At 38.0% G+C, this 17,216-nt stretch overlaps 1 protein-coding gene across 2 annotated transcripts in view; it reads right to left on the bottom strand.

Moving 5' to 3' along the window:
- Nucleotides 1–17,216, bottom strand: part of SH3RF3 (SH3 domain containing ring finger 3) — a 565,551-nt gene that overhangs the window by 31,972 nt on the left and 516,363 nt on the right. For both annotated transcript variants that reach the window (XM_089693335.1, XM_089693336.1), the window contains 2 exons: nucleotides 13,125–13,360; nucleotides 9,119–9,453 (listed from right to left, as the gene is read on the bottom strand). In XM_089693335.1, the coding sequence (XP_089549461.1) occupies nucleotides 9,119–9,453; nucleotides 13,125–13,360 (571 nt within the window). The remainder of the gene's footprint in view (nucleotides 1–9,118; nucleotides 9,454–13,124; nucleotides 13,361–17,216) is intronic.

The raw sequence follows: 17,216 nt of genomic DNA, 5'->3' as shown, positions 1-17,216 counted from the left end.
AAATATTGACATAATCAGACCACTAGGGAGGTTAAGGACCCGTGGGTGTATGCCATCCGGTCCAGGTGCTTTATTCACCTTTATTCTGTCTAAATATTTTTTTATCATATCGATTGTGAGGCAATGTGGCTCTACTGGAGCTGTGTCAATACCATGCCCATTATGGACAAGAGCTCCCCCATGCTCCTTTGTATACACAGAGCTGAAGAAGGTATTTAATACATTTGCCTTCTCTTTGTCCCCAGTCACCCACTCTAGATTATTTTGTAAAGGGTCTACATGCTCGGACCGGAGCTTTTTACTATTAATATATTTGAAGAATTTTTGGGGGTTGGTCCTGCTATCTTTTGCAATTTGTCGTTCATTTTCAATTTTTGTGGCCTTTATTTCATTTTTGAATATTCTTTTATACTCTTTGTAATGTTTAAAAGATGATAGCATTCCTTCATTTTTATATTTAATAAAAGCTGTTTTCATATTATCTATAGCTTTTGATTTTTAGCCTTTTAAACTTGTTGCCCATGGGAATATATTTTCTAGTGTGTTCACATATAGTCGTTTTGAAGAACTCCCATTTCTGCGTTGTGTTCATTGATGCCAATATTCCCTCCCAGTCAAAGTCTTGGAGAGCAGCTCTTAGCCTTTGAAAATTAGCTCTCTTAAAATTGAGCATTGTTTGTAATGTTCTTAAAGCATATCTAAAACCAGATACAAAAATGTAATATATTGTAGTTAAATGTCCCTAAATGTGGAGGTTGTATTATTCAGGCTTTTGTTTCTCTTATTTTTACCTGGTAATCCTAATAGCACACTTTCTGTCCCTCACTAGCTGTGCTCACTCCACTGTATCTATGGAGGAAGCGATGCTGTTACCCAGGCTGGACTTGAAACGTGTCTTTCTCTCTTCAACTCCTTTACATGTTAGGCAGGGTATTTAGTAATTTATAGTAAGACTTTCCTTTTGCTCTCAGTTTAGCTCACAGGAGGAAACAAACCCGATGCCTTGTGGTAAGATCCACAGGTATTTTTTATTCTTGCTGAAAATATTCTTAGTCTGAAAAATGAAAACGAATGCAGCAACCACATCTACACGCTGTAAACTAGCTCAGCTTCATATATCATACACATGCTCTTAGGTCTACAGCTGCCAGCATCCTTTCCCTAGTACAGGGTGTGTAGACAGGCTTCTGCGAGTCAAGGCAGCAGCATTTTTTTGCAAGGAAATCAATCAATGTATGCATGTGGAGTGGGAGAGAGAGGTGTGGGATAGGTGGAGTTCTGTAGTCCAAAAGGTAGTGCTGTCAAGGCTAGTTGGAATTTCACTGAATGTTATCAGCCCAAACAGGAATCTAGAAGTTCATTGAATTTATAGCAAACCAATCAGGGATAAACCATAGGGGAAATACGTGCTTCCAATGTAAAAAGAAATAGCCAATGATTGGAATCGTAAAATTTATCAGTTGAACTGTAAGGTGTGGAAATTGCTGAAAATTACCACATCTAGCAGCAGCAATATTTTATAGTCAAAAATCAAAAACATAACTACACACACTGAGCAGAAGCACATATAAAATAACCAAATAAAAATAAATATTACCATTTGATGTATAAGATTGACAAATAATCCAGCTAAACAGATTTCAAATTTTACTTTCCAAAGTAAGATTTTAAATTGTAGAGTTCAGCAGATGCAAATGTCATTGATTGCCCAGAAACAAAAAAAGCTGCCAACCTTCCCCGCAGATATGGAATTCAAGACATTGCAGTTTACCAAGTAAAACTTGTAAGATAATGAAAGACACTGCTGTGGACAAGGCTGGTTTGCATTTTACCCCTAAAGCAATGTCAGACTTTTGCATTTAACAGCATGATCACAGTAAACATGAATGAATGCAGGAAGTAAATCACCAGCTGCCTTGAAGAACTACAGTCTCCATACAGAGATCATTTATTTAGTGTTTGCAAGAACTCATTGGGAATGCCAGTCTGATTACTGTGCACCAACCCCCTGCTTCTGATTAATGGGCAGACACATTTACTAGAAGCAGTGGTCACACAGTACACATGGTGGCATACGGAGATCAAACTCTACTGCTGGAGGACAGCATAACTGGTAAGAATTCCAGCCTCTACTGTCTAGTGTGAAAAGAACAATTTATTGGACTATAACATTAACACACTTACACATAAGTAAGAAAGGCATAGAAAGGGTGAGAGCACCACAAAGCTATCAGTGAGAATTCACAGTTTCAGAATCCCCAGCCGGCATGAGAGAGAACTGGGTTTGACAGCTGTCAAAAAACCACCAAGCCCGTCACGCTCTGCCTCTACATGCTAGTGAGAGGAGATGGCAGTACAGGGGGACTCCTCCTTCTTCAAAGACCAGACCCGGATCAGTGTATATACAGTGGGGATCGAAAGTTTGGGCACCCCAGCTAAAAATTTGTATTAATGTGCATAAAGAAGCCAAGGAAAGATGGAAAAATCTCCAAAAGGCATCAAATTACAGATTAGACATTCTTATAATATGTCAACAAAAGTTAGATTTTATTTCCATCATTTACACTTTCAAAATAACAGAAAACAAAAAAATGGCGTCTGCAAAAGTTTGGGCACCCTGCAGAGTTAATATCTTGTACTGCCCCCTTTGGCAAGTATCACAGCTTGTAAACGCTTTTTGTAGCCAGCCAAGAGTCTTTCAATTCTTGTTTGAGGTATCTTTGCCCATTCTTCCTTACAAAAGTCTTCCAGTTCTTTGAGATTTCTGGGCTGTCTGTCACGCACTGCTCTTTTAAGGTCTATCCATAGATTTTCAATTATGTTGAGGTCAGGAGATTGTGAAGGCCATGGCAAAATCTTCAGTTTACGCCTCTTGATGTAATCCCCCGTGGATTTCGAGGTGTTTAGGATCATTATCCATTTGTAGAAGCCATCCTCTCTAACTTCAGCTTTTTCACAGATGGCATCAAGTTACCATCCAAAATTTGCTGAAATTTTATTGAATCCATTTTTCCTTCTACTCGTGAGATGTTCCCTGTGCCACTGGCTGCAACACAACCCCAAAGCATGATTGATCTAACCCCATGCTTAACAGTTGGACAGAGGTTCTTTTCATTAAATTCTGTGCTCCTTCTTCTGCAAACGTACCTTTGCTCATTCCGGCCAAAAAGTTCAATTTTAACCTCATCGGTCCACAGAACTTGTTTCCAAAATGCATCAGACTTGTCTATATGTTCATTTGCAAAGTTTAAACGATGATTTTTGTGGTGAGGACGTAGAAGAGGTTTTCTTCTGATGACTCTTCCATGAAGACCATATTTGTACAAGTATCTCTTTATAGTGGAATAGTGTACCACAACTCCAGTGTCTGCCAGATCTTTTTGGAGGGATCGTGCAGTCAAACGTGGGTTTTGAATTGTTTTTCTCACAATCCTGCGAGCTGTTCTGTCTGATATTTTTCTTGGTCTTCTAGATCTTGCTTTAACTTCCACTGTTCCTGATGACTGCCATTTCTTAATTACATTTCGAACAGAGGATATTGACATCTGAAAATGCTTTGCTATCTTCTTATAGCCTTCTCCAGCTTTGTGAGCGTCAACTATTTTCAGTTTCAGTTTTCTAGACAACTGCTTAGAAGAACCCATGGTGCTGTTTGTTGGGGCAAGGTCAGATGAGTCTGGGCATTTAAAGCCTTTGAGATTGACATCACCTGGTCTTCCCAGACGATGATTGAGAACAATCCATGACACTGGCAGGTCTCAGCTTGGCAAAGGGGGCAGTGCATGCTATAAATTCTGCAGGGTGCTCAAACTTTTGCAGACGCCATTTTTTTGTTTTCTGTTATTTTGAAAGTGTAAATGATGGAAATAAAATCTAACTTTTGTTGACATATTATAAGAATGTCTGATCTGTAATTTGATGCCTTTTGGAGATTTTTCCATCTTTCCTTGGCTTCTTTATGCACATTAATACAAATTTTTAGCTGGGGTGCCCAAACTTTCGATCCCCATTGTATACAGTCAGGTCCATAAATATTGGGACATCGACACTATTCTAACATTTTTGGCTCTATACACCACCACAATGGATTTGAAATGAAACGAACAAGATGTGCTTTAACTGCAGACTGTCGGCTTTAATTTGAGGGTGTGAATTACCCATGAAACCTGAGCTTCAATCCGCACTGCACATGTGTGAATCAGCACTTACACAAGCACTCTGATCAGGTCCACCTGTTGGTTTTTCAGAAGTTAGAAGTTCCATGGAGCCCTGTGGACAGGACCCTGCTGAGTCCTATACCCGCAGAGCCACCTGGGGAGACAGCTGAGAGGTGTTTTAGTGTGTAAACGCACGATCCACAAGGAGAACCTGGATGGACAGATGTGCCCAGATAATGATCCTATGATGCCATATCCGATTTTGGGATAACTCCGCTTGGATATCGGGATACCATCTATATGCATATTTGAATTATGCATCTGGTGAGTGCATGATTCATTAATTTGATCACCGGAAGACGCACATATTTTGAATCACCATCTGTTATTTAAGGACTTTTGAATGCTTTTTTGCACAATTTCTTGGCACACTATATCACTTATCTTTTCAATAATTCTGTTTGTTATATATATATGTGTATCAGGTATATTTTAGTGCTGCGCCCCATTTTTCATTTGTTCTTTGTAGAGTCCTTTGGTACCTATTGGCGCTTAGCAGCTTCTTATCTAGCGCTCACTTTCACTTTCTTTCATTAGCAACAGCATTGTGCTTATGACTTTGCTGATCCTGCCACATGGCAACACTATTAATATTAACAGGGTAACATATGTCGGACAACATATTTCTGTCTTCTGGTAGCATGGCCTCTTTGTCTCTGCAAACATAATAATGTCACTGTAACTAGGTCAATCTGAACTTTGGTATCATGCTCCTGGTATTTTTGCCTAATACAGCATTACTATGAATCATTGGCATGTCATCTAGTAATATTAGATTTCTTGGGCTTTAGTAATGTGATGGAACAATGGAGGAGATACCAGCACTCCAGGCAAGTGGGAGGTCAGAACCAAGCTGGCTGCACATGCAGATACTCGCCCGGCTCGCTGACCATAGGAAAATTAACTGGAAGAAGTGGCACACCAAGCACCATGGACAAAGAATGGGTAACCATCCATTATTACTAAAATAGCCAGAGTTTACCATGTGTCAGTACGAATGAGTACTGAAGAAAAGTAGGCCTCACTTTAATTTCTTTGATTTTCTAAAACTGGCCCTGTCTTGATTATACTATTAGACTAGAATAGATTGTAAAATACTAAATACTGGATATAGCCACTATTACTACAATAAAGGTATGGTAATAGCTGTTAGTTCAAGAATTTTCCTGCATAACACAACATAAACAAAAATCCATTCACTAACAAAAATATAAGAATCGAAACATTCTTGATTATCCTTTAAAATGCCTTTTTAAGGGCCAGAAATATTTGAATATAAGATCCAAAATGATATTATATGTTCTGGTGATTTTGCAGGCATATATTTATTTCCTCCAAGAGGAAGAGATATATTTTCTGATCTCTGTGTAAATATCTGCTGAGGTTTGCACTCTGCTGCTGACCGCATATTTCAGTATATATTTAAAATTGTTATTTTTAGCACTACTGCCTTCTATTACTTGTATCTGTTACTAAAAAAATATGACCAGTAAAATGCAGAATAGAGACTATACAAATCAGAAAAATGACCTGTGCATTATAATCATTGATGACAGATGACAATATCAGAAGCCCATGGAAAGGCTATGTTTTATAACTTTATATATTTAGGTGTATGTTCTATGGTACCAATTACTCTAAATTTAGACTCTCAGTTTTCCAGTTTTGTGGCAATATTGATCTACCTGTTCACTATTCCGAATACCAGAGCCTTTATACTGGGTTAGATGTATACATGCAGGCTTAAATCAACCCTGTCAGTCACCTAAAACAATCCAGAAGAAAGCTCGCTGCAATAAAAGATCTATTACCTCTCTGTGCCTTGTGTCTCCTTTGCTCTGTTTAAGCCCTCTAGCATTCATCAAACTCTACAATTCTTCTATTCAACACTTCCAGAGTGTCCAAAACCTGTGCCCTGCACACAGAGGTGATGGAAGCTGCAGTGTTGAAACAGATTGAAGGTTGGAGATATAAGCCATTGAAGAGGTGGGTATAACAGCTCTTCTATTGTAAGCAACTTTCATCTGGATTTTTTTAGGTGACAAACAAGGTATACTGTATGTAAGCCCAATCACTAAATTCTCATACAACACCTGTCATGATGGGCCTTGTGCAAACCTTGTGTTTTTCGATAAGGGGTGACAACGCTTTTTTGTCTCCCAATTGTTCTTCTGCTGTGTCACTTTATCACACACTCTACCAAAGGAGACTATGAGTTGATATGCCAATGCACATTGCACAAGCATTTTCCTTTGTTGTCATCATAAAATCTTCCCTGAGAAATGATGCACAGGGACCCTGCCCTACGCTGTTGTCTGTCTAATTAAATGTAGTGTGCTTTGCTGCTAAGCTCTACCCAGCCTGAGCATCTGGTAAAGGATACGTTCACCTTAAAAAAAGAACATCTTTTTGCAGGTAAATAAAATGTGCATTTTTTTATTTTTTTCACTAGGAGCCTGGAAAGAATTGCACCCACAATCAGCAGATCATGGGTGCCATGCAGGACTCCTGCATACTTGTCAGAGTGTCTGTCTGTTCATACCAGACAGGGAGATACATACTGACAGGAAGAATCAATGGACTACCAAAGTGCCGACAGCCATTCACAGGACTCTCCGCCTGCCCGGCTGTGTCTTTTTCAAAATAGTGACAGCAAGTGGGAGAAGATCCCCCACTTGCTGTCACTAGATGCAGCGGAGATTGCGGAGACAATACAGAAGTGGGAACATGTTATATGTTCTACCCTAACAACAACTGGAACATGTAACATGTTCACAAAGGTGAACTTATCCTTAAAACTTTCTTAAAGAGAAGGGTTCCCCCCCCCCCACATTATACTTACCTTGGTGGGTGCAGACGCAGCATCGGTCCGATGCTGCATCTGTCCCCAGCTGGCTCTGAGAACTCGGCGATCACATGAGTTCAGATCACCGCTGACGTTTAGTCACTGCTATCTGCTCTGCCACCCCCCCCCCGCGTGCTCACTGGAGAGTTGGGCTGTGGAGGGAGAGGCTGGCTCAGGCTCTCATATGTGTTCCTAGTATGTACTGATGGTATTAAAGCCAGTGGGTCAGCATGACAGCTCAGTAACTAGCACTTCCATAATGAAAGGAGAGCAATAGCAGCCTCTCCTTCATGATAGGTGTCCTTGTGGGTTTTTTTTAATTTGTCCTGAATTGAAAAGTGTATGGCCATATGTCATCTTCAACCTAAAAAGCAATTTAATTCAGTATTGTTAATTGGTTCCTAGCCAAGACCCTTAAAAAAGTGAAGATGTTGATTAAGTAACTTTGGTTACACAAAATTAAAAACCTTCAAATATAGAGGTGTAATTTGTATGGCACCATGAAATTAGCATATGGATATCATACAAAACGATAAATTCATGAAGGCATCATTTAAGATGAATCAGAAAAGTTGGTAAATTGCTGCACTGCAGCAAAACTCATCTAATTGTAAAAACAAAGATGTATAAAATGAACATTAAACACTATAAACCAGCTGGCTCTTGCTGAAACTTTATGGAAAACAAAATGCCAGGTGGGCTATAACCCACTTTAAATCTTTATAATGTGTTGTGCCTTTAGACAATAATGTATATTATACACATTATCTAAAAACTGAGAGCTTGTAACTGAAGGTCAGCAAAGGCGGAAAGGTATGAATTAGGAATCCAAGAACATCATGCACAGATGGATACCAAGAAACCACATGTCTCCTCTCTGCCTAATTAAGAGTTATAATCAATAATGTCAAGTGATCTCACTGTTGACAGATATGATGTTTTTTCATAACTCTGCTGTGAATCTTGCAGTTTAAAGAGACTCTGTCACTTCCTAAAACATAGTAGACATATTCCATGCCACAAAAAAGTAAAGGAACACTTATCGTATCTGCTGGTTTATCTAGTGCATAATTGCAGCAGCAGGGAGCTACTGTATGGTGACATGAGAGCAGGAGCAGGGGGCTGCTGCAGGCAGATGGGCTGAAGAAGCCTCTGAAAACTCAGAAGTTTCAGACGTTCCACAACAAAGGGGTGCATATTGTTTAGAAATGAGGGCAGATAATTAAAAAAGAAAGAAAGCTCCCTTTTTATTTTTTATAGCATAACATGTGCCTGTTATGTTTGGCTAGTGACAGTGTCCCTTTAATAGACCAGTAAGGACTTAGTCACATTTGACTTGTTCTCTAACATTGAAAACATTTTACTGCTCATGCCAGCAGCTTCTTCTGTTCCAATGACTCTCAGGAACATAGCCCAGCATTTATAACCACCGGGGTAACTTATTCACCTAAATACAGTTACCATGAAATGTGTCATGGCAGATCCTGATTGTCTAAGATCACAACAGAAGGCCAGTTTGTCAAACTACCCTACCCACTATTCTAATTACATAACTCAATTACCATGTTGCCATTACATCTGTGACATGTGTTAACTGTTTGAATCACATGACTAAAGATGTGAATTGTTGTCAAATTCACAGGGTAGAAATGGTGAAACCATATTATACTGTACGTGGGTAGCAGATAATGTCAAAGGCCTCCACCCTTGTTTATGGATGGTTGTTCCAGTTTTATGTTAATGGCCTCTTTCACATCTCTTTTGAATTTTAAAAAAATTTTGAGGAAACTGAAGTTTTAAAAAGGTATAATCTGAAAATCATCTGATTTGTGACCAAATCATCATTGGTACCTGGTAGAAGAAATGTTCCCAAAAGATTAGCAAAGTACATAACATTGCTTTTTCAGGTAATCCCAGCACTATGCCTTAGCTTTATCCAAAACCTAAAAATGGAGACTCGCAAAGTTTCAGACTGGGTATTCTTTGGTACAATGTAAAATATACTGTATAATACTTTGTAATGTATTAATATAACCCATTATAAAGAAAAACTTACTTTTTCAGTCTTCCTCTCTTCTGCTTTGCAGCCTGTATTCGTTGGGCTGCCAGTAGGCAGGCAGTTGACTAGTCCATTGGCAACATCACCATTAATGTTGGCGGCAGTAACATTTGGTGGTGTGATGGCAGCTGCAGCTGATGTTAGGGGAATGATTGCTCTGGCACAGTGGATTGCAGTCTGTACAGATGTCTGCTGCTGTTGATGCATGTGTTGTGGAGAGACATTGGATTGTGGCCTATGTGGGCTGGCTGGGAGTCGTGATGGAGAATTTTGAGTCCTTAAAGGTGATACAGTAGCTGTGGGACGTTCTTGGGGTTGTGCTGATGAATGTGCTAAAAGGTAATAAAGTAGGAAAACGCATAAGCGAAAGCAGCATTATACATAGGAATTTGTTTACTAAAGTTTATCTATATGTGTATAACGTACATAATGCACAAGTCTTCAAACATTTTTTAAGTAAGTTGTTCTGTGGCTTGACTCATAGGGTTCTTTCACAAAGATATTCTAAACTCAACTTTTCCACAAAATCTCCATCTTTGGTGCTGCTTGGTGATAAGCTGCTTATTATTATTATTATATAAAACATATACTAAAATATACACTATATTATGTGCTAATGAATAAAACTTAGCTAACTTTGGCCTTTCTCTAACTGACCTTACCTCCTTACCCCACACATGTGTTCTGAATGGCATCGTTCTATGGAGAAATGGCATTGACACATGAGGTGATGCTGACAAATTTACTACAGACCAGCACAAACAGTCTGTAATTCAAGTATTCGATCTTCATCTCCAACATTGGCTGGCAACTCACTGATAGTCATCTCCAATTATTGAACTGTCTCTGTAGCAGTGCTCCAAACTAGCAGAATTTCTTGACTTATTTTCACAGAATGTTCCATTTTGCCCTTGAAAATCATGACAAAGGCTATTTTCTGCAGCATATTTTTTTGGCATCACGTCCATCCCAATGTTCTGCGTTCTCTCACTGTTGCACTCTACAGCTAACTTATTCGGTTCCATCTGTCTATTTCACACTTGCCTCTCACTGCAGCAGTCTTTGATTCCTGGGCTCCCCATGCACCTTGTTAATAAGTGCCATGTGTTCTTCATTAGAGACAATCATGCACACTCCCTTTTAATGCTCTCCTATGCACTGGACTAATTGCCGAAAATTACAATGTCACTAATGGCTGTCCAACCCTAACACCTCACACCAACTATAGTCATAGACAAACGTCTATACTAATTAGAGATTCTCTTTGCCCTACATAGTAGCATTTTCCATATTCTGTTCTATTCCAACCTTTCCTTTTTTCACTCACATCTACATAACAGTCTGGAAAAGGCTGTAATGAACATACATAAAGGTCAGCACTACAAGACTTACGAGAATGTACAGTCAGTGCATTTCTGTTCTTGTATTCCCTACCTAGTGCGTGCACTACAACCTGCATTCACCAGAGGCAAATCTATTCTGTATTGAACGTGTGAACTCCAGGCATCTTTTAGGATGCATCTAAAATACCTCAAGAGCCCTTGAAAGTAAGGTAATGTGAACCAAAATGTATAACATTGGTCTAACTGTTCACCATTGGTTTCTAATACTGAATAATAACAATTTAATAGTACAAATTTACTGTATACAAAATATGACTTTTTTCTTTGTACAGATCGAATTTCTTAAGCTAGCCATAAATAAGGATATTTGATATGAAGTTGATCAATTAAGATTCTACCAGTAACCATGTAATATAAAAGCTTTCCTCTTGGCTTTATTTTAAGTGTTTACATTAGGATAAACCAACCTAATGTTTGTTTAAATCAAAATCTGTGTGCAAGCATTATAATGCCATTTGCAATGTTATCCTGCTGTTTCTTGGTCCCCTACATCATCCTGGTGTATTTACCATTCACTTATAATATCACCATTTCTTTTTTGTATACATTATATTTTTTTTAAATTAGAATAACCAGTTGAGTTTTCATCCAATAGACAAAGCAAAAAACTGAATTCCTTCCAGGGACACGGTTATTAAAAAAAACTACTTTAAAACCTTTAGCTGACCATAAAATTATAAGACATTTGATAATGATGAAAGTGAACAACATGATTACTGACCCTCTGGCATTATTTACATGATACAAGAGGCGGGCATGCTGTAGTTGGCTCTTTGAAGAAAAATCTTGGCTGCAGATCAAGTAAAATCACAGCTGTACAAGTTTCTCTTGGAAAATACAGAAAAAAATCTGGTCTCTCTATCAGTATTTAACTTATTTATTTGGTATGACAAGGTTTCATTGCAAGCCATATTACACTTAGAAAGAGCTCAGAAGGACTGAAAGGGTGGTCTCAGTTAGTCTATAAAGTGAAACTCTGAATAAAAAAATTTCCTTGATGTCATCTATATGAAGCATCAAGACTTTATCAAATGTTGTTGCTTATTCTTACCTGCTTGTGCGCTGTACAAACTTCAAAATTAGTGAAGAAAAGAAGGTCGTACTTATAATTAACTAACTAATTATTGTGTGACAAGTCATAGTATTGGAACAGGAGAAATTGAAACCCAGAATTCCCTAATATTTAAAGTACAAATACAGTATTTTGGACTTTTAGTTTGTTTTAATGTTACAGCCTGGGACTAAACTGGATTTAATTTGCATGTTTACTTAACAATTTAAACTTGGAATTATTTTTTACAATCACACAAATAAGGTAAAAAAGAAAGAGAGCTTCAGGGGTATGCATACCAGTTCTGCATATAAGGATCCTGCAATACTTGGTCACTCTTCTTGGCAACACTGCCCTAGCTCTGAATGGGAACTGCTGGTGAAAATCAACTTTTAAAACTTACTACACTTTCCCAGATGAAACCACTTCAGTGTAGATTTTATGGTCTTTAACCTAAAGGAAGATACATCTCTGTCCCAGTCTTAGGTCTCTTGCAGTTTTTCTTTAAGACTGCCCTGTATTTGACACCATGTATCTTACCCCGAATCCTTTCACATTTTCCAGCCCCTGCTGAGAAAACATACCTCCACTGCAAGATGCATGTGGATTATTGTGGAGATTGTATTTCCAGGGTAATTAGTATTGTTGGCCTTCCAACACATATAGTTCAAGTCCACATATTTGACTAAAGCCTAAGATACACATTAAGCAGCCTTCCTTCACATGCTCAGTTTAGTGTGTATTGCTAGAGAGTTTTTTTTTTTCTTGGGAGAGTGCATGTGATCAGCACAGGGCCAATCAGCACTGTCCAGACAGAGATCAGGAGTTTTGCATCCTCCTAGAGCAGAAAGAAAAATCCTCCTACAAGCTTTAACCAGTGCTCAGCTGAAGTCACAAGACTGTGCTAACTGCTGATGAGAAAAGGTATTTAGCAGTTTATATTTACTAAAATAATTGCACTTCCATGTTGTGTGTACTGTGGGAGACCAGATATAGTGAATGCAAGGTCCTGGGTTTAGTAACACTTTAATTCATTAAATAAAATATAAAATAAAAATCTTGTGTGTTAATACTGCATCTCACCCAGAATGAAATTCATAGTGCTGGTAACCTAAGAACATTGCCTGGCTTTATATTCCAAAAAGCAGACTGTAATTTTTTGTTGCAAAGAAAAATTATATTTTCGTCAGTTAAAGAAAAGCAATTTCTGGCAGTGGATTGATTGGAAAGTTAAACTGTAATAACATTAAAATTAAAAGGCGGTATCATGTTTTCCAATAGTGGAGTTTTTCTTTAATAAAAAGGATTTCTTTAATTGCTGCTGCTGATAGTAATAATTACATTGACATACTGCAACTCCTCACCACTGTGATCAAAATGAATAAGAGTCATTTTCATATGATAATTATTAAATATGAAAACCCTTAAGCCCTGAAATTAAATCATACAGTGTAGCCAGTAAATTCTGCATAGGTTACCTTTTATCCAAATGGGCAGCATTATTTTTATTTTATTTTATTTTATTATTTCTATGATATAGTGCACTTACCCATGTGCATAGCGGTTCGTGACTGGTTGGCAGATTGCTGGGCAGACATCTTAGAAGGGCTGTTATGAGAGGATGTTGAAGACTGATGAGGTACAGTAATAGGGAGCATTGGTCTGACAACGTTTGTGCAGTTTGTTAGTCCAGCAGAGGATGAATGTGAAGAGTGTGGAGAACCTCTGCTTGCTATTGGGACTCCCATAGCGCAGTTTCGTGCCTGGAGAAGTCCAGCAGGCATCCTGTACCAAGGAGACAAATAAATATGTACACTAAGAATAATAACAGCCAAGAATCTGCAATTACAAAAAAAGCATGAGTATTACTTAGGTATCTTATTTTTTTGTAAAGAACAATAGAAATAAAAAGCAGAATGAGGTTTTCAGTTATTTGTTTTTGAATTCCAAGTGAAGGATTGTACTGACAAGGAATAGAAAACGGGATGTGCCATCTCAGCTAACCAATCAAATAGATTCAATGATATAGACAGGTAAATATGATCATTTGTATTACTTCATATGCTTATATAATGGAACGTTTACTATTTTCAATGGCTGTAATGCTTACTACCTTTCAATAAAACTTATTGTTAAAAGAAAAAAAAAAAAACAACCAAATAGACAGAAATAGAGACCACACTTTCAAGTTCAGTGATGGAATGCAACTTTGTTGGACTAAGGGATTCATTAATAACTATGATCAATTACTGCTATCCAGTTTCTGTTATACAACACTGTACTAAATACTTTCTTAATCAATTGCTATAATCCGGTCATGCTGCAAATACAGTAAAAATGTCTCTTTTTCTAATTTTCTTATCTGCTAAGTGCTAAACTGGCAGCACTTCCTTCCTGTAGACACAACAAAAAGTGAGAAAATATCTCTGCAGTGAGTGTTGTATCATCACAAACAAAACAATTCCCACATCCCAGATGGCCAATGTTCATTGCGTATGCATGATGAAGTACGCCCTGGCTCCTCCCAACGCGTTTCATCATAAGTAGCATCATCAGGGGGTTCCTGAACCCCTGAAGGCCAGCAAAAGATACAAATACTACAAGATTTACTAGTAGTCATTATGCAGTATTCTATATATCCATAGTCAGTAAATTTCTTTTCTGATAGGCCTGAATACAAACAATTAAATTACCCAGCTGTAGTAATAAAGCAGAGATTTTATGATTTGTAGATCACCTCTGCAGATGTCAGGAGTGTACTTTCTACAATATGACCCATGCACAAACAAGAAAATGTGAGAAGAATTGTGATGTAATCTTTTAAATGAAGACTTCCATTAAGTATTGTTGCATGATAACACACAGGGTCTATGCTGGCTAGTTTAATATATTTCCATCTTGTTCTAATATGTAGGCCCTCAATTATGCACCATCTCAAGAAAATATACTGTTAACATATTAATTTTATGTGTTCCCCTTCATGCAAGCTTTATTCTACAGCATATTATTATATCCCCTGCCATACAGTATAAGCTGTTTTCCATAGCTTTAATCCTATTACATGTTTATATTTTCATTTATTTTTGATTGTACGTTACACCGAAGCTCTAGAGAAAAGCTACAGGGGATCTTCTCAAGGAAATTGTTATTTTAGTAATTTAATGAAAATAAAGGATTGTGGTATTTATCAGACAAACATTTAACCCAAAGAAGTCTGCTCACACTGCACACTGACTCAGTTCTGGAGATCAAACCAAATATAATTGGTTTCTGCGCAAGCTGACCTTTGAGTCTACCTCTGAAGTTAATATACATCTATAGATTTGAATTGATTTATAAACATGATAGCAATAAAAGTGATATCATTTACTATCAAACCAATCAGATTTTAGCAGACTTTTGGAGCTCAGGCTAAAAAGGGATGGGTTGGTAACAAGGGAGGACTTTGGCTTGGGGGATGGAAAAAAAACAACTGGGGCTTTCAGGACAGGGACTGCTTTCTGTGGGCTAAAGAAAGTGTACCATGTAAAGTGTGCCATGATGCTGCATTGATTGATGAGCAGGTTGAAAAGTAGCTGTACTTAAAAGCCATGGTGCATTGTGACCCCTCCTTCAAAATCAACTTCCTTTGTTGCTCTCAACAGTCACATGATATCTGCCAAATGCTGTGATTACATGCCTGAACATGGACCAGGTAACTAATAAACTGTCACTAACTGTAGGTCCCATGTGAATTGATGTCTGAATAATCATGCATCTCAACTGGCTGCCTTCCCTGGTTGGTAATTCTAAATGCATCTGCATTTTGTCCTTAAAACCTTTTAAAATAAATGTAAAAAAAATTGCTTGGTCCAAACTCATCTGTCTCATTCCATTAAAAGTATGAAGAATACAATATCAGCATTTTACTAATGGTATAAAGATACATGATATCCAATCATAAGACTTTCACCCATACACTGTAAAGTCAATTCTAAATTAGGGTAGAATTAATAAAATAATGTTTTGTTTTACAGAGCATATTATTACAAAGAAAAAAAACTGTTTGCATAAAATACCCCCAGGTATATAGAAAACAAACTCCATATCTCTAAAATTAGCAGAGATAGTTGGAATACCTAACGTTTCAAGCAGTTTGCATGCAAATGAAGTGGGTTGCTCACAGTGGTAAGCCAAATGCACAGTATGAAAGTATATGTCACAATATCCTAATTAAAATAAAACCTGCTTCCAAACCTGCATTTCATAGCAAATATATATATTTTGGTCAAAATTTAAAATTAACCCTTGAGATACATATAGAGCATATCTTATCTGCTTACTGTTTTCTTTTTTTTTTTTCAAATAATAGCTGCAGCATGCTAGTTCACCCCACCGCCTTAAGATCTGAGAAAACCTGCTTGTGGCACAGGAGTGATATTTCCACTGAGTGCCAGTTTCTTCCTGCACCTCACATACAAATCCTGTTGGCACTCAGATGTTTTTCACAGCCAAAAGCCATGTTCAAACCTGCTGGAAGCTTGGATGTAATTGGTTGTGTAGGAAGCGAAGAAACAGAGGAAACTACATAATACAGGTTTCAGGAAGTACACTCCCATTAAACCTGTGAGGAGCTCCATAGGATCTGATCAGAGCTTTCACATATATTTTTTGATCTTTATCACATTGCTACCCACAATGTTACAATAAAGCAAAGGAAGGGGGTGTGAAAGTCAGGAAGTGACAACTGGCTCTCGGTAAATCAGGATCAAAAATAACGACCCTGGAGAAGCAAGGCAGTAGGAAAATGTCAGCTGCAAGCCAGTCAAACATTGATGGACTACATGGACTACTAAGTGTGTCTTTAAATTGTAAAATTGTAATGTGATAACATTTATAGTTTTGCCCAAATTATGATTTAGAGGGACAGGTGGGAGGTCCTATTTAAGATGAATTGGGCAGATTTTTTTTATCTATCTATTTTTGTCTGCTATAAATGTTTTCTAGCTATTGTTTTAAAGGTGAACATCCAACTTAGGGTGTGTATCTAGGACAGCAGGATTCGGGATTACATGCATGCCTGTGTATTTAAAAAGTCCAGAAAAATTCATAAAGAGATCCAGCCAGATAAAGTGCAGGGAAGCATTTGTTTAGAGTAATAGCCATTAGGTAAGCAAAGAAAAGCCCAAGTGTTCACGTGCAAATGTGATCTTCACCACTGCACGCAGCACCAAGGATGTTGCAGCTGCTCACCAGATGTTAAGACCTCTCTAAGATCCCAGCATCTGATCCATTCACCTAGACACCGGTCAAGTCGCTCAATCGTCCAGAAGAATCCTGGAAAATCTTTGGATCCCAAATATTGCCAGAATGCACTACTTCACCATGCATTTGGACAATCCCAGTACTAGTAGCCAGCAGCTCCTCTACACTCTCGTCCCCTCATTTACATGTCTCCTGATGTCACAGTGCAGCCTCCCCATCCGCACTGTGCTGGGAAACCTTTGGACAAAGTGGCCTGATAAAGGCCATATTATATAATATGATTAACATAATATGGCCACTGTCAGGTGGTAATAGTTTAGGCTCCATGCACACTGGGCTTAAAAAAAAAGCCAGTTGCCTTGGCAGAAAAAAATGCTGACTTAGAGTGTTTTTGTAC

The sequence above is a fragment of the Staurois parvus genome, unplaced genomic scaffold, assembly GCF_062004578.1.
Source record: "Staurois parvus isolate SC_StPar_1 unplaced genomic scaffold, SC_StPar_1.0 ptg000625l, whole genome shotgun sequence".
NCBI lineage: Eukaryota > Metazoa > Chordata > Amphibia > Anura > Ranidae > Staurois > Staurois parvus.
Note: the sequence above shows the minus strand (reverse complement) of the source record. Positions and strands in the feature narration are given on the sequence as shown.